General features: G+C 42.6%; 1 protein-coding gene across 1 annotated transcript in view; it reads right to left on the minus strand.

Moving 5' to 3' along the window:
* Positions 1-19,004, minus strand: part of LOC108796129 (kinesin-like protein KIF18B) — a 91,465-nt gene that overhangs the window by 70,279 nt on the left and 2,182 nt on the right. The window contains exon 2 of the mRNA XM_018567551.1: positions 10,523-10,753. Within this exon, the coding sequence (XP_018423053.1) occupies positions 10,523-10,753 (231 nt within the window). The remainder of the gene's footprint in view (positions 1-10,522; positions 10,754-19,004) is intronic.

A 19,004-nucleotide genomic window follows, 5' to 3' on the forward strand; every position in this document is an offset into this window, starting at 1 on the left:
GGGGGGGAGGGAGTTGGGGGCGCAAGTAGCTGGTCTTGCCTAGGGCTCTAGTGTATGGCCAGTCGTAATAAGGTGTTTTATTCCATAACTGTAACAAAGAATGTATTTTCACTCTGCTGGCTGAGCTGTCTGGCAGAAGTGTATGAATCACAAAGTGGCTGAACAGAATAACAAATCTTTGGTCAGATAAGACAGTTCACAAATGTTTATTTCAAATGCATATTTAGCTGTGTGCCTGGAGTTCAGCTTAAAGAAAGAATGAATATCAATTGATATATCATTTACTACCAACTGTCATCAGCATAAAGAAAACACATGTATATAATTAACTGCCATCTCTGGGGTCTTCTGTCCAGTGTTATAGGGTTAAATATCTTCCTCCCTAAATATTTCCACCTCTATGTCATCAGCCCCTGAATGTGAGTTTTAATTGTTCCAGAGGAAAACAGCACTAGTGCTGATCATCTCAGTTGCATCTGGATGCCCCCAAATCACAGCCCAGTGAGAAAACATGTTACTAAATTGTTTCCAGAAGAGGAGAAATGTGGACATTAGTAGGAAAACATATCATGGACAGAGTGGAACTCCTGGCATCGTTACTGACCCAAAGAAGACATTTTCATTAAAGAATAACTAAACCCAAGAACAACAATGTTAATGTATTGCAGCTTGCCAGTTCTTAGATGTGGTGGCGGCATTAACGGCTGCATGTTCAGGCTAAGAACATTTTCAGAAAGTACAGAAAATACCTGTTGATTTGGTTAGAAATGCAGTGCCTTTGTTTATCGGACCATTCACCCTTATTGGTAAGGTTAGGTATGGAGGTAAACATTAAATGAATAGCCCTTGGAGGGTTAATCCATATTGGCTTTGTCTTTTTTTGGAAAATGATGATATTTCTGTAATGCTTAAACATTTTTTTAGGAATGATCGCTCCTCCTCTAAGATTGATGTATTCAACTCACAAATCATGTTTGCGGATAAATAACAGCATATCATAATTTTTCCAGTTATATAGAGGTGTGCCCACATTTCCCCCTCCTGTTTGTAATAGCAGTAGAGCCATTGGCTATAGCAATTAGACAAGCTTTGGAAATAATGGGTTTTCGGAGAAGGAATTAAGAGAATAAAGTAGCGCTTTACGCAGACAATGTTTTAGTGTTCTTGGGAGATACGAATGGATCATTATTGTCCCTCTTGTCATTAGTTCAGAAATGTGGCTCTTTTTAAGGGTTTGTTAAAAATTGGGATAAGGCAGTATTACTACCTTTTAGATCCCATTAGTGGTCTGTTACCGAAGGAAGTATCTCAGGTGAGGGTGGCAAATAAATGTAAGTACCTCAGAGTGGAGGTGTCATCTAATATAACAGAATATGTTATTTTAAATCTTAAGCCCCTATTGCATAGGTTTAAACTTAAATGCACAAACTGGTGTAAATTACCATTGACAGTTATAGTCAGAGCTAATTTAATCAAAATGATATGGGGACTACAGTTGTTGCATGCGCTACATAACTCACTTATGTGGATTAAACAAAAATGGCTTTAAAAAGTGGACACTATTTTTCGAGAATTATTATGGAAGGGAAATAGGGCTATAATTCAATTTGTCAACATTGCAACGGCCTAAAGATAGTGAAGGGCTGGCTGCTACACATCCTAAATTATATTTCTTGGCCTCCCAGCTACAACATATGGAGGGTGGGAGTAATTGGGATGAGGAGGAAGTGAGTAAAAGGTTTTTTCTTTAGTTTATCATGTAGTTTCTCACTTGTTGCACAAATGGGATCCTAAAATTATTACATCTCCTACCAGACTCCTTATGGGAAAAATTTGGCAATCAATGAAGACACATATGCAATATGATGGGTATAATTATACCCATATATGATGGGTGTTATTATACTATTTGTTATAATAATATTCATGGCGGGATGGATATGTGGGCAGCAGATCGAGAGGGATGGGAAATAGATATAAGTGAAATATCAGAGGAATCATGGCAAATAGTGATGGAGAATGCCCCCATTGGTGTCACGTTCACCAACACATCATTTAACACAATTGTTTATTTTGCACAGAGCATACTATAACCCACAGAAGTTGCAGCGATGGGGAAGAAGACAGTCGGGGGAGTGCCCAAGGTGTCATGGAGAAGTGGGGGACTTGTTGCATACAGTGTAAAAATAATTATTTGACCCCTGCAGATTTTGTAAGTTTGCCCACTTTCAAAGAAATGAAGGGTCTATAATTTTTATCATAGGTGTATTTTAAATGATAGAGACAAAATGTCAACCAAAAATCCAGAAAAAAATAAGGCATGTAAAATGTAAAAAGCCTGCAATCTACAAGTATACAGTTGTGTGAAAAAGTGTTGGCCCCCTACCTGATTTTTCATTATTTTGCACGTTTGTCACACTTTAATGTTTCAGATCATCAAACAAATTTAAATATTAGTCAAAGATAACACAAGTAAACACAACATGCAGTTTTTAATGGAAGGTTTTTATTATTAAGGGAAAACAAAATCCAAACCCACATGGCCCTGTGTGAAAAAGTGTTTGCCCCTAAACCTAATAACTGGTTGGGCCACCCTTAGAAGCAAGAACTGCAATCAAGCGTTTGCGATAATTTGCAATAAGTCTGTTACTGCGCTGTGCAGGAATTTTGGTCCACTCATCTTTGCAGAATTGTTGTAATTCAGCCACATTGGAAGGTTTTCAAGCATGAACCGCCTTTTTAAGGTCACACCACAGCATCTCAATAAGATTCAGGTCCGGACTTTGACTAGGCCACTTCAAAGTCTTCATTTTGTTTTTCTTCAGCCATTCAGAGGTGGACTTGCTGGTGTGTTTTGGATCATTGTCCTGCTGCAGAACCCAAGTTCGCTTCAGCTTGAGGTCACAATCAGATGACTGCACATTATCCTTCAGGATTTTTTGGTAGACGGCAGAATTCATGGTTTCATTTACCACAGCAAGTCTTCCAGGTCCGGAAGCAGCAAAACAGCCCCAGACCATCACACTACCACCACCATATTTTACTGTTGGTATGATGTTCTTTTTCTGAAATGCGGTGTTACTCTTACGCCAGATGTAATGGGACACACACCTTCCAAAAAGTTCAACTTTTGTCTCGTCAGTCCATAGAGTATTTTCTCAAGAGTCTTGGGGACCATCAAGATGTTTTCTGGCATAACGGAGACAAGCTTTTATGTTCTTTTCGCTCAGCAGCAGTTTTCATTTTGGAACTCTGCCATGCAGGCCATTTTTGCCCAGTCTCTTTCTTATGGTGGAGTCATGAACACTGACCTGAACTGAGGCAAGTGAGACCTGCAGTTCTTTGGATGTTGTTGTGGGGTCTTTTGTGACCTCTTGGATGAGTCGTCGCTGCGCTCTTGGGGTAATTTTGGTTGGCTGCCAACTACTGTGAAGGTACACCACTGTTCCATGTTTTCGCCATTTGTGGATACTGGCTCTCACTGTGGTTAGCTGGAGTCCCAAAGCTTTAGAAATGGCTTTATGACCTTTTCCAGACTGATGGATCTCAATTACTTTCTTTCTCATTTGTTCCTGGATTCCTTTGGATCTCGGCATGATGTGTAGCTTTTGAGGATCTCTGTTCTACTTCACTTTGTCAGTCAAGCCGTATTTAAGTGATTTCTTGATTGTGAAAAGGTGTGGCACTAATCAGGCATGGGTGTGGCTAGAGAAATTGAACTCAGGTGTGACAAAACCAGTCAAGTTATGTTATGTTTTAACAGGGCTGCAAACACTTTTTCACACAGGGCCATGTGGGTTTGGATTTTGTTTTCCCTTAATAATAAAAACCTTTCTTAAAAACTGCATGTTGTGTTTACTTGTGTTATGTTTGACTAATATTTAAATTTGTTTGATGATCTGAAATAAAGTGTGACAAATGTGCAAAACAATGAAAAATCAGGAAGGGGGCCAACACTTTTTCACACAACTGTATGTTTTTAGATTGCCATTATTAAAAATTTCTAGAGGTGCCTTCGTTGTAATTTTAAGTTCCTCTTTAATCATAACACTCAATTGAAATAATTTGCTGCCCTTACTTCCAAACTCCCCCCCTGTAATATCTACAGCTACGAAGATTTACCACTTCTTTCTCAAAGCTGTCTGTATTACAAAGTGAATTGATGCCATTCAAGGCCTTATGTTCACAGAAAAACAAACCCTTTTATCTCATCTCATAACTTTATGCTATTTAGCTTGCTCATGCATTTGCTCAGATGGCTTCCTTTTTGTCAACTTGTTAAAAGGACCTGAATTGTACCTTTTCAGAGGCAGATATACACATGGTGCTCATTTTGACCCACAGGACCAGTTAACTTTAGAAACTCTTGCATGATGGTTCCACTGCCCTTCTACACTCCAGGATTTTGCCATCTGTGTCAAGACTCTGCTAGAGATGTGGAAATGAGTCGGGAACCATGTTATATATGTGATGGACCTGCCCCAATACATGGCTTTTGGTTACAAATCTTCCAAGCTTATTACAATGTCATAGACACATACACTTATGTTGCTACCTGGACTATTTCTATCACCATCTTGGATTCACTGCACTTTCAAACAATTATCTCATGGGCAAGCTTGTAATAGAGTGCTTCATTTCCATTCTGCTCACCCATCTCCTCCCCCTTGCACTCCTCTTATCTTGTCCTTTTCTCCTCTCTCACCTTGTCTTTTCTCATTTAGTTATTTCTGATTCCATGCCCAACGTCATTTTCAGGCCTAAAATGTGGAATATAACATGGGTGCAAAAATTGAAAAAAGGGCCTCAGTCATGAAGGGGTTAATTTACATGTTTTAGTATAGTCTTTGAGATTGACATGTTCCACCATGATGTTCCCAGTACAGTAAGCGCAATCACAAGAAACCAATATAGAGTAATAAATATTCTAAAATTCCACATAGCGTTAAAACCGTATAATCTTTAATAAAATGGCTTACATATTCTAAAGGTGATACTGTTCTTAAAGTTTGTTACAAGGGGCTATTTAATTTTAAGGTTGTCAACAGATTAACCCCATTATACATTTAGAAAATCTTTTCTGTAAAGATTAACTGACTATGATGTCCCTCATGCCTCTAAATATAATCAATTCTTAAATGTATCTGAACTTATGTGGCCATTCCTCCTCAGCAAATCATGTCTGTGCAAGTCAGGAAAAAACACTTAAATAATGTGATAGAGATTCCCCTGTTATGTTCTGTAGGTGCTGTGCTGTCAGTGGAAGTGGTGGTTGCTAATGCAAAATATTTGATGGTGGAAGACTATAGAGTGTACAAAGCTGAGATGCGTGCAATATGGAGTATACAGCACAGTCGAGTGGTGTGCAGCATACGACACACACATTTCCAAAAGCTGGGACTATCTTTGGGAAGAAGAGACCACAAACGGTATGCAGGGAAATACTGGCACAGGGTTAGAATAGCATGATGAGTGAGTGCTATCTAAGTGACAATGCAAATGTCACGATGGGCTGTAAATGACTGCCATATCCATAGGTCTCAGCACCTCACTGAACCCGTAGCTTGTGTAACGGACAGGCTCAACTGATAGTGGCAGCGGTAACCATGCCTGAGACAAGCATACCCAAGAATAGTCCAAGCTGGTTTGTCTTGCTCTTTTATTCATCAAGGCAGTAAACACACAGTTTAATGCAAGAGGAAAGCATGGGGAACTTGGAAGTGACATTAAACTTAGGAGTTAAAGAGGAACTTTACCCTTATCTTTAAAATAACAACAAAGCCACTTTTATAAATGTTTAGTAATGATAATCTATAAACACATACTTCTAGATAATTGCAAGCTTTATATTCTTTACATACCTTATTTCTCTTTTCTTCCCCAGTCTTGTGACAGTAGCCATTTTTATTAACGGCATATAAATGTATCTCCCTTCACTTTCCGGAACTCTGGCACATGTGACTAGGACATGTGACCATGCACATCATCTCAGGGGAGGAAAATGCCTTTCCCTGAGATCTCATGAGAATACAGATGAGATTTCCCAGCAATGCTCTGCTGATGTAACCTTCCCAGGATGCAATGCGCATTACATTATTTGTGCCAAAGTGGACCCGGAAGTGAATGAACTCTATTTGTAAGTAAAGGAAAAACATGTTTGTTTAATTAATGAATGTAATATAATTTAAAATCCGTATGCAGAGTTGCATGCTGATGTGATTTTTTTATTTTTAGTAAAAGGGGGTAAAGGTCCATTTAAGTACCTTACCTATAAAAAAGAAATGTATCACTCAAATGTAGATCCTCAAATCATCTCTGAATTGGTTCTTAGACTGTACTTCCTATTGGAGGGTGGCTACTTTTGTTCCCTATATTCCCTGTGTGTGTTGGAATGTGCCCACCCCTCCAAGCTCAAACCTGTGATGGACTACAGTCTCACCTTAAAGTCCATTTCCACCTTTTGTAAGTGATTAGTATTTATTGTGGTAATGAAGAGGTGCAGTGATGATGTATTTGTGTGCACATTTTCATGACTAAAATTGCAGGTTTTCTTAATTTTTTACGAACTTTTTATTAGGCCCTAATCCTACAAATTAAATAATTTCTCCATAGGAAACTCAGTGTGACACCGGGGTCAGATTGAAAAGCAGAATGTAAACAGCTGCCCCTCTCCCTGTGATTCTGTCTTTGCACACAAAAAACTGTCCAGGGGGGGTTGCCACTATGAACATTAATGAATGGGGGGTGGAGAGCTCAGTTGTAATATACACACATTGTTTGCACAGCACAAAGGCAGCCATTTCTATGAGAATATGAAAAGGAAAGCTAACAAAAAGTGTAAGTTTCTGTGTTCATATACAGCAACGGCATATGCCTGCTTCATGTTCACTCAGTGTAGATTACTGGTATATGTTTAATAAAAAAAACATTTGCAAAGGTGGAAATGGGCTTGACGTTTACTACTTTGTATTGAGATTGTAGTCCATCACAGGAGGGAGCTTGGAGCGTTGGCTACTTTACAACACACACAACACACTTTTGTTTCCATGGGGAACAAAAGTAGCCACCCTCCAGAAGGAAGAACAGTGTCAGCACCAATTCAGAGATGATTTGAGGATCTACAGCCGAGTGATGCACAAATAAGCTACATTTCTGTTAATAGTTAAGGTACTTAACTATTAACAAAAATTACTCTGGGACTGTCAAGGTGCTTTACATAATGTTTCCGCACCAGAGCATCTACTTGATTGCTAAGTTATACTGTCTGTGTCCTATTTTGTTGGCCTATTCCACTGCCCCATCAATAAAGAATATTTGAAGATGAAGTCCTGTAAACCAAAGGTGATATAAATCTACTTTGTGAGCACCAAATGCTTTTGGAACTCCAGATTTTACTTGGTAAAAGTAGCAGCGCCATCATCACTGTGCTGTACATAGACTGTACAGAAAGCAGAGAGGGACCCAGCAGAACCACCCACTAGAGGCTTCCTGCAGAAAACTACAGAAAGGAAGCCGATACAAGACCATACACCCTGCACAGGTTGAGAGAGAGTGCAGAATATGCAGAATATAAGCATGCAATAGGAGCAACTTCAGTGGGACTTTAAAACAAGTGATATTTAAGAGAGTCAATATGATACTGTGATTATGTGTATGGCGGATGTTTGTGGTCCAGACTGTTCATGGTGAATTTCAGAGGTGACAACCTTGTAATTTCTAAAGGGGTGGTTTAGCTGTGTTTTTGTTTTAACATTTTCTGTTGTTGCTAATTAAATCAAGATAATTGTTACATAAGATAATCCACAAGTGGCCCTGTGTAGCTCCTGCAGGGTTCACTTTTAGATGCATAGAATCTTTTTTTGACCTGTACAGTGTGTGTCATAAGACACTTCATGTGTGTGTTGCTGCATCAGACCAGTGTAATGAAAGTGCCCTACTAGCCACAACAGTAAGTTAAAGTGACACAAAACCCAAAAATTAAATAATAAAAAGATCTACAATATAATCATTTAATATTGAGCTAAGTCAGTTTTTCATTGTTTGCCCTTAAATGCTCCAAAAAACAATTTATTTTATCCATTTGCATAACTTCCTGCCAGAGGGTGGCTACTTTTCTTCTCCATGGTCCATATGGGAGCTGAAAAGTAGCCACCCTCTGTGCTGGCTCCCGCTGAGAACTGCAATGAGACGTGAGGATGTTTCAAGCGTCCTCATGTCTCCTCTTCTGACTCCTCTCTCCTCCCTAAAATCCCTCCTGTAAATATATTCAGTATAAATATGTATATACATATAAAAATAAATAGATTGATTTTTGATAAATAATACTTATTAAAGGAGAACTATGGCGTCAGTGTTTTTCCCCACAGTTCTCCTTAGGGTAACAGGAGGACAGAAACTAGTGTCCTCCCGTTACCCTAAGCTCAGTATACCGCGAGCTACAGCTCGCGGGAAACTGAGACGCCGCAGCCGGAGCGGATCCCGACGTAGATGACGGGATCCGCCCAGCTGCGTGAGTGACAGCTGGCTCTGCCTATCTAGAGGCAGAGCCAGCTGTACCCGCCCCTCCCCCGTCCGTTCCGCCAGTCAGCGCTGGCAGATCGGAGCGGGGAGAGGGGAATCCAGCCCCCCCCTGTCACGGCAGAGAGCCATGACAGGATCGAGAGGCGAGCAAACCCGGTATGTGTTCGCTCACCTCCCGATCTACTGAGCCGACCTGTGACAGTCTCATTGTCACAGGTCGGCTAGAACTATGAGGTGAGTGAAAAGCACTCACCTCATAGTTCTCCTTTAAAATACAAAGGACTGGATATTTCTTCTGCTAGATAGAATTGAATGATGTGTTCATAGCTGCATTGCTGTAAGCAAGATGCCGTGCACTTATTAGCAGCATGGATAGAGTGAGGAGGAGAGAAGGGGAAGGAACGGTGGCTGAATTGACACAGGCACAGTGGGAACACTTTGCGCTGTGCTTCTAGGAAATGTAGTGAAGGAGAGCGGCCCGCTCTCCCAGAATGCCCAGCAATTTTAAAAATGAGAAAATTGTAAATGTAACATTTTAAAATAGAAAGGAAAGGGGGATTGTGTTAAAGCGATATAAGCAGAGCACCTTTAATGCATAACATTTTTGAGTTTTGTGTCACCTTAAGAAGACCTGCAAAGTTGCAAAGAGAGTCTGGCCACAACTGCTCTAATAACGTATTATATCTCCTTTCCACTTTTGCAATCTACCCCTACCCCGACAAACTACATACAGTATATTTATTCGTGTACAGGCTTTGTGAAAGTAAAACTCCCAGCATGCACACTTGGACTACTTTACTTAAATATTGTATATTTGACTGAGATTCCAAAGGCAGGTGGTTATAAAAGCTACTGAACTTTGGTCGGATACATATATTATGAGGTACAGAGAGCATCAACTGCAACAACTAAAATCACCCAGGAGCAGCACATAATAACATCACCAATGACTGCAGAAATACTTAAGGAAATGAAGGCCAGAGATTGGACAAGCTACAGGTGTGGTTGGAGACTGGTGACATACTGCAGAAGACAGTGAGATACTGGGGACCTGTTACATGAGACTAGTAGAGATGACTGTTTGTACCCCAAGAAAGCAATGCTCCCACTCCCACTCCCACTACAGATTGTTAGAGTCCAAGGCCTGCATAACAAGTACCAAAGGGCCACATGTGGATGTTGACCCACAGGTTTGACAGGAGCATGCTATATAATATGGTATGCCAAGCACAAGCCAGTAAAGGCAAAATGGGTAACAGCCTGGTGATTTTGATGAACATATATTTAGGCTTTTTTTTGGTAAATATGTTCTGGTATGTTTTACAGTCACAATGCATACACTCTGTGAACTAAGTGACTGTCAGGTTTGCATCACAACTTTTTCCCAATTAACTTTATTATTTTTTCTGGGTTTTGTACCAGTGCAGGCCAATCACAGGAGAGCAAGAGGTGGGAACAGCTGAGGTGACTGTGAGGTGAGCCAAGCTGAGTAAAAATGTCTTCACAGTTCTGCTTTGTGAAAGCTGTTACAAACATCAGGATTAGAAGCCTTTCATCTCATGAGTGAACCCCTGGGCTTGGGCGGTGCTTAGGGGAGTACCATGTGCTGTTGTTGGTCCTCATGATGCCATTTAAGATGGAAATAGAAGCACCTGGTGGAAATCGGGGATGACTCTAAAGTAAACCAAGGTGATCTACCATGCCACAACAAGACCTGCTAAACCTAAAACTCCTCTAAAAAAGGACAATATTTGACTACTTTGCTTCAGTAAATATAAGATGTTGGCAAAAACAGCCCCTGCATGTATCTTTGTTTTAACATTACTTTGTCATAAAAGAACTCTGTGTGGAATTCATGGGACTGTTTCCCAGAAGTAGGACGGCTGGTGCTAAATAAAGTCCACTGGAAAAGTGAGTGGCCCTGATATTGCGGCCTGTGAATGTCACACTACCATCATTGAACCCAGGGCCGTAGCTACCATGAGGCGGGTGAGGTACTCACCTCAGGAGCAGATGAGAGCGGGTGCAGCCAAGGCCGCCCTGGCTGCACTCCCTTGCCCCTGTTGCCATGGCGAGCACAGGGCGCCATGGCAACGGGTGCCAGACGGCCACTACAGCCGCAGCTCCGCAGGGAAAAGAGGGGTGGCACAGGCTCCAGCTTCTCCTCGGATCCCCGCTGCTTTTCACTGCTTGTATGGGCAGAGGCAGCGGAGATCTGAGGAGATATCGAGTGCTGCAGCCAGCAGGGGAGGGGGGAGGAAGCTGTCATCCAGGATGGATGAGCAGTGAGGAGAGAGAGAGAGGGCTGGCTCTTTCTCTACTCACCACTCAGCCATCCTGAAGATACAGCACTCCCTCCTCTGCCCACCCCCAAACCGGCTTCAGCGCTCCCTCTTCGACCCCCACAGGCCCCCATAGTACTATGTGTCCCCACTTATGAATGAACAGGAAGTGCTTTACATCCCTTCCTGTTCATTCATGAGTTTCTCTATGGGTGGAAGCACTCACTATAGAGGCTTCTACCCATTGATAACTGGATGATAGTAAATATTTTACCATCACCAGTTTCTGAGTGAATGGGAAGCCTCTGTACTGAGTGTTCTCCATTCATTTAGAACAGATGCTGCAGAAGAAGAGATTGAGGACTCTGTGTCTTTTTCTATTTCAAAAGGGAAATGTCAGGGGTCTTTTTAGACCCCTGATATTTCCCTCAAGCCTCCCCCCCACACACACAAAAATATTTTTTAAAAACAACACCCATCCCCCCACACACACACACTCATGCACACAGATTCATGTCCAAAGTAAAAAAATTTGGTTCGGACGAAATGAACGGAAACTAAAAATGTTTTTAGTTTCGTCAATCAAAACAAATTTTTATGCTATTTTGGATTTGGCCACCAGCGCATTCTGTGCATGAGCCTGCCTTCCTGGCGTGCACGGCGTTGGGTGGCATCACGCGTCTGTTCTTGCCACGGGTGCAAAAGGAGCTAGCTAGGGCTACGATTGAACCCACAGGGGGTGATTTACTAACCTAAACACACGCACGCACCAGGTGCGTGTGATTTTCACACAGCAAAACTTATTTATCAACCAAAAAGTCTCTAAAAGCATATTTCCACTAATGCCATATATGGAAAAATCATGCACATGATGCATATATAATGCTGCTTCACAGTTTAGACAAAAATGGTTAGCTCATGCATTTACATTCCTGCATTCATCAACGCAAGCAACACAATGTAGAGCTAATTTACACAACATCACCTTGCAATTCATGCAGGGCTTTGCACAACACACCTGCTGGGTGTGTACACACAACAAAGGTGTCTAGATTCCACCAATAGATCATGCTGGGAGGGAACACACTACAGAGGTGTATACTTGTTCGTGGCGTGTTTATAAGGTTAGTAAATCAACCCCACAATGTCTGTAAGAGCCTGTGAGTGACAGAGAACCTGAATGGAGAAAGACACAGTGAGCAGGATGGGAGATGAAGAGGACAGCTGTGAGAAGCAAGTGGTGAGTAATTTCCTGGGTTTTTGGGAGTGCCCCTTAGAGTGCTTTCCCTGGGCAGCATTTGACTCTATTAGTTCATTCACTACAGTTACAGATACAATATTTACTACCACGCTGTATATATTTAAAACAAAACAAACAAGGTTTGTTAGTTTTGTAGCAATCTGTTTGTAATATTGGTATACCAAATCGTCTGCTTCTACCTGTGAAACTGATTATTACAATTGAGTCACAGCTGTAAAAATAAGAAAAATGCTTTATCAAAACCTCATTGTATTGAGTCAAGCAGCTGTGCTTGTTAACGATTTGCATGCAGAGCTTGGATCATGGTCCCAAAATAATTCCCTTAACCTGCTCCAGGGTACAGTTGGGCACTTTTATGGGCACCATTATGCAGAAGGGGTGAACAGGGAGGTAGTGTACTAAGGCTGCCACTGCCTGCATTTGGACGTGTGATAATAATCAAATAGTCCACAGCATGGGATACATGGAGACATGTCACTGCCCTGATGTCTTGCTAAATATGGAAACAGCACCTCCCTACTCACTCCCTATGCAAAACACTAGTACAATGTGGGTTGGGGTGAAATGCTTAGAACTAGCCCAGATCCCCGAATCGCAGGGATCTATTACCTATTCCGCTGATGCTTGTACTAATTGTGATGCTTGCCAGTTTACATGGTTATACAGTGTACTGTATATCATTTTTCTTTCTTTTTCATGGTCAAAACAAAATAGTGTTAATATTAAAATATTAGTTTTGTCATAAAATATTTTTGTATTTTCACATCCAACCAACTAGTGAAGCTTTCTGCTCCTTTTCACATGTTTTTCAGTTTCTCCTTACCTCTTTTTAAAAAAAAAAAAACTTTCAAAGTTCAAGTGAATACTTTATTGCAGTGACACCCCTTCTCTCTGCCTCCCTCTATATGCCTTGGTTTTAGACAGAGAACACAGCAGATGTAGGAATTGAAGAGTCTCGCCAATAAAATAATCCAGATACAGCTTTATTTCATTAGGGTCAGGGGGCATTCAGGTAGAGTACCAAATGCATTTCCGGGCCCCAAAACACACCCCCTTTATCAGGGCATAATGAACAAAATCATGGATGTGGACTACAATCCCAGTAACTTGAAAGTTGTTTTGATTTGTGATGTGAGTACTTCAGGCTTGTCAGCAACCGGTTTGGCAGAGGTTGCATGATGATGCATGTTTCCATTACAAAATGTACTGATGGCTACCATGTGTGCAGAGGGTTAACTAGTCAGTTGACGTGCCACAGTGATAATCACTCTGTGTGTTGATGATTAGAGTGTTGTCCCATGAGCTGGAAAATCTCTGCATAGGGTGAGGCAGAGAGTGTGATGACTGAATCATTGAAAACGTTCAGTTATCTATATCATATAAATAATATTTTAGGAACTATGTCATAGGATGAAATATTGTCTGCAATTCTCCATTTCTGCGTTTCTGCCTTACACACACACACACACACACACACGGTATTGCCAAAAGTATTTGGACGCCTGCCTTTGCATGCACATGGCATACCAGTCCGTATTGTTCAATATTGAGTTGGCCCACACTTTGCTGCTATAACAGCTTCAACTCTTCTGGGAAGTCTGTCCACAAGGTTTAGGAGTGTGTCTATGGGAATGTTTGACAATTCTTCCAGAAGCGCATTTGTGAGGTCAGGCACTGATGTTGGACGAGAAGGCCTGGCACGCAGTCTCTGCTATAAATTATCCTAAAGGTGTTCTATCGGGTTGAGGTCAAGACTCTGTGCAGGCTAGTCAAGTTCCTCCACCCTGAACTCGCTGATTCATGTCTTTATGGACCTTGCTTTGTGCACTGGTGCGCAGTCATGTTGGAACAGGAAGGGGCCTTCCCCAAACTGTTCCCACAAAGTTGGGTGCATGAAATTGTCCATAATGTCTTGGTATGCTGATGCCTTAAGAGTTCCCTTCACTGGAACTAAGGGGCCAAGCCCAACCCCTGAAAAACAACCCTACAGGTGGAACTCGAAAAATTAGAATATCATGCAAAAGTTCATTTATTTCACTAATGCAACTTAGCCGTCTACCAGGAGATTTTGGAGCACTTCATGCTTTCTTGCGCAGGCGAGCTCTATGGGGATGCTGACTTCATTTTCCAGCAGGACTTGGCACCATTCACATCCAACCAACTAGTGAAGCTTTCTGCTCCTTTTCACATGTTTTTCAGTTTCTCCTTACCTCTTTTTAAAAAAAAAAAAACTTTCAAAGTTCAAGTGAATACTTTATTGCAGTGACACCCCTTCTCTCTGCCTCCCTCTATATGCCTTGGTTTTAGACAGAGAACACAGCAGATGTAGGAATTGAAGAGTCTCGCCAATAAAATAATCCAGATACAGCTTTATTTCATTAGGGTCAGGGGGCATTCAGGTAGAGTACCAAATGCATTTCCGGGCCCCAAAACACACCCCCTTTATCAGGGCATAATGAACAAAATCATGGATGTGGACTACAATCCCAGTAACTTGAAAGTTGTTTTGATTTGTGATGTGAGTACTTCAGGCTTGTCAGCAACCGGTTTGGCAGAGGTTGCATGATGATGCATGTTTCCATTACAAAATGTACTGATGGCTACCATGTGTGCAGAGGGTTAACTAGTCAGTTGACGTGCCACAGTGATAATCACTCTGTGTGTTGATGATTAGAGTGTTGTCCCATGAGCTGGAAAATCTCTGCATAGGGTGAGGCAGAGAGTGTGATGACTGAATCATTGAAAACGTTCAGTTATCTATATCATATAAATAATATTTTAGGAACTATGTCATAGGATGAAATATTGTCTGCAATTCTCCATTTCTGCATTTCTGCCTTACACACACACACACACACACACACGGTATTGCCAAAAGTATTTGGACGCCTGCCTTTGCATGCACATGGCATACCAGTCCGTATTGTTCAATATTGAGTTGGCCCACACTTTGCTGCTATAACAGCTTCAACTCTTCTGGGAAGTCTGTCCACAAGGTTTAGGAGTGTGTCTATGGGAATGTTTGACAATTCTTCCAGAAGCGCATTTGTGAGGTCAGGCACTGATGTTGGACGAGAAGGCCTGGCACGCAGTCTCTGCTATAAATTATCCTAAAGGTGTTCTATCGGGTTGAGGTCAAGACTCTGTGCAGGCTAGTCAAGTTCCTCCACCCTGAACTCGCTGATTCATGTCTTTATGGACCTTGCTTTGTGCACTGGTGCGCAGTCATGTTGGAACAGGAAGGGGCCTTCCCCAAACTGTTCCCACAAAGTTGGGTGCATGAAATTGTCCATAATGTCTTGGTATGCTGATGCCTTAAGAGTTCCCTTCACTGGAACTAAGGGGCCAAGCCCAACCCCTGAAAAACAACCCTACAGGTGGAACTCGAAAAATTAGAATATCATGCAAAAGTTCATTTATTTCACTAATGCAACTTAGCCGTCTACCAGGAGATTTTGGAGCACTTCATGCTTTCTTGCGCAGGCGAGCTCTATGGGGATGCTGACTTCATTTTCCAGCAGGACTTGGCACCTGCCCACACTGCCAAAAAGTTTCTGAGATTGTGGATTGGGGTTTTCATGAGCTGTAAGCCATAATCATCACAATTATGACAAATCACGGCTTGAACTATTTTGCTTTGCATGTAATGAGACTATCTCATATATTAGTTTCACCTTTTAAGTTGCATTAGTGAAATAAATGAACTTTTGTACGATATTCTATTTTTCGAGTTTCACCTGTATATCATAACCCACCTCCACCAAACTTTACACTTGGCACAATGCAGTCAGGCAAGTACCGTTCTCCTGACAACCACCAAACCCAGACACGTCCATCGGTTTGCCAGACAGAGAAACGTGATACATCACTCCAGGGAACACGTGTCACGCCCTGTCTTAGTGAGTGTATAGTTCTGGATCTCAGCTGCAGAGTTTTGAGGAGTAGGACTCAGTATGATAGGTGTGACGGTAATTCAGGCTTGAACCTCTGGCGTCGCTCACAATCTAACGGTGAGTTAGGGTTCGTGCATCATATACCGTGTAACCAATCAGGAGGGGGCAGTAGTGGCTATTACTTCAAAGGCCACTACAATGCAAGTGCTTATAATTAACGTAACTTAGGCAAGGTAAACTAGATTGCTTCAAGCATCAAAACAATATAAGAAGTTCGTTAGTAAGTTTTTGGGTGATAGCAGGTACTACGGATAAGTCCAGGACATGCACAAGGTGATACGGCACAGAATACTGCAGCAATTATTAAAGTCAATGGGGTTCACAGTTGTGACATCAGCAGGAGCAATGCATTAGCATATGGGCTGCAGCTATAGTTGCAGAGTACTTGCAGTTTTGCTGAGTGTAGCTCCAGGAGTGGTGGTTAGAGTAGGTCCTCCTGTCAGGCTGCGGCTGGAGATAGGATGTCCTGGTTCCAAGGAGCTTCCGTAGGGCTGGCTAAATGGTTCGGAATGATGGTTAGCAGGACGTTCGATCCTCAATAGTGGAACGCCTTGCTAACCTTTCGTGGATGTTTAAATAGCCCGTGGGCGTGGGAAACGGACGGAAAGCGTAGTGCCGCTTCCGCGTTCCAGGGGGAACGCATCGGCCGGCATCATAGTGAGGAGGCGTGACGGCGGTTATGCTCTTCCTGGTGCGTTCCACCCTGGAACGCACACTCGCCGCCGGGCGCCGCGGAAACCCTTACAACACGTCTCTACTTCTCTAGAGTCCAGTGGCGGCATGCTTTACACCACTGCATCCGATGCTTTGCATTGCACTTGGTGATTTAAGGCTTGGATGCAGCTGCTCAGCCATGGAAACCCATTCCATGAAGCTCTCTACGCACTATTGTGGTGCCAATCTGAAGGCCACACGAAGTTTGGAGGTCTGTAGCTATTGACTCTGCAGACAGTTGGCGACTTCTGCGCACTGTGCACTTCAGCATGTGCTGACCCCGCTCTGTCATTTTACATAATTACTTAATTTCAGAAGGGCAAACTTCGATAAGTTGTGCAAACTAGTGGGGGAAATAAAATGGGATAACTCATTTCACAACCTAAACTCAGACCAAATGTGGGACTGCTTAAGGGTCACATTCAGTGCAGCTGACTTCTCCCAGTTAACCTTTAACCCAGATATGGCAGAAAATTGTCGGAGGATATTCAGCAGATTAGGTACTGTGGTGTGCGGCTGCGTCAGGGTGAGCAGTACATCGTCCGCGAATAGGCTAGCTTTATATTCCACCCCAGCCATTTCAATCCCTTTAATGTTGGGGTTAGAGCGAAGAAGAATGGCCAGGGGTTCAATCGCCAGGGCAAAAAGAGCAGGAGAGAAGGGACAGCCCTGACGGGTGCCTCTCTTGATTGGGATTTCCTGTGAAAGATGACCCAGGTACTTCACTTGGGCCTTCGGGTCCGAGTAAAGGATTCGCATCCAGGTCAAGAAGGAGTCTCCAAAGCCCCATTTGTGTAGTATATAATATAGATATTCCCAGGAGATGGAATCAAAGGCTCTCTGCAGGTCCAGTGCCAGTATGAAACCAGGGATATTGCGAGATTGGAGGGTATGAAGCAAGTGGATTATTTTGCGTATGTTATGCCCAGCCTGTCTGCCTGGTATGAAACCTACCTGGTCCCTGTGGATAATGTAGGGAAGTATAGAATTGAGACGGGTGGCCAATATTTTGGTGAGAATTTTAAGGTCAATGTTTAATAGAGATATGGGTCTATAATTATTGGGGTTGCTGGGATCTTTGTCAGGTTTAGGTATCATTGAAACGTACGCTAAGAGGGAGGAGGAGTGCAATTGGAGACCAGTTCTAAGTGAGTTGTACATGGAGGCTAACTTGGGGGCTAACAGTGGTGCGAGTTTCTTGTAATAAAGAGCTGTGAAGCCATCGGGGCCGGGGGGCCCTGGAGGATTTTAGACTTTTGATGGCCAGAAGAATTTCCTCTGCGGTAATTTCAGAGTCGAGATGTTCCAGGTCCCACTGTAACACCTGTGGGAGCTGGACGTCCCTTAGGATGTCTTCTGCTCGTTCTAGTCTGAAAGTGCGAGAGGCAGTATAGAGAGAGCTTAAATTATCTTGGAAAGATGACAAAATCTTTTCAGGGGTAGCTGAGAGAGTGCCACCGGGGGTGCGCAGTCTAATGGGGGTTAGTCGGTCGGGCAAGGTATTCCGTTTTTTTGCCAATATGGAGCCCAGCTTGTTAGCCCTGGAGTAAAATCTATGTTTAGACCATCGTAGCGCTTTATCTGCGCCCTGGACTAATAAGAGGTTCAATTCTGCTTTCACCTCTTGCCGTCCGCCCGTAGTAAAAAAACGGACGGACGGCACTGCTACATCTGCGGGTTGCCGTCTCCAGACGGCAATTTTTTTCTGCTCGCGCGCGCCCCCTAGCGGGCACGCACGGGCAGAAAAGACCCGACCGTTGCACACACCCGTTACCGGGTGTTTCACATATAGGCGATCAGCGGGTCCATAGCCCGCCGATCGCCTATATGTGCTCGTTCGCGGCACATAGGACCTGTCAGTGTGCCTTTGTCAGTGTGCCTTTGCTATTATATAGGGGGTTGTTATCCCCCTATATAATAGCAATAACAATAAGTGCAAAAAAATAAATATAAATAAAAAAAAATAAAAGTAACACATAAAAAAGAACATAAAAAAGTAAAATAAAATAAAAGTCACATATAAAAAAAGGGGAAAAAACCCCCCCAAAATGTTTAACTCCCCCACCCCCACGTTTACGCGCCTATAAACGTAAATACGCGTCCGGTGCCCCAGCGCGCAAAAATTACAATTGCGCGTGTAGCGTGTTACATATCGCCGCGAACGTCGCAGTGAGAGCAATCATTTTAGGGCCATCAATCACTGATAACACTAAACTGATGAGCGGTGAAGCAAATATCAGTGATTGATGGCCCTAGACTTATTGCTCTCACTCC

Source organism: Nanorana parkeri, unplaced genomic scaffold (assembly GCF_000935625.1).
Source record: "Nanorana parkeri isolate BGI_ZX_2015 unplaced genomic scaffold, ASM93562v1 scaffold1061, whole genome shotgun sequence".
Taxonomy (NCBI): domain Eukaryota; kingdom Metazoa; phylum Chordata; class Amphibia; order Anura; family Dicroglossidae; genus Nanorana; species Nanorana parkeri.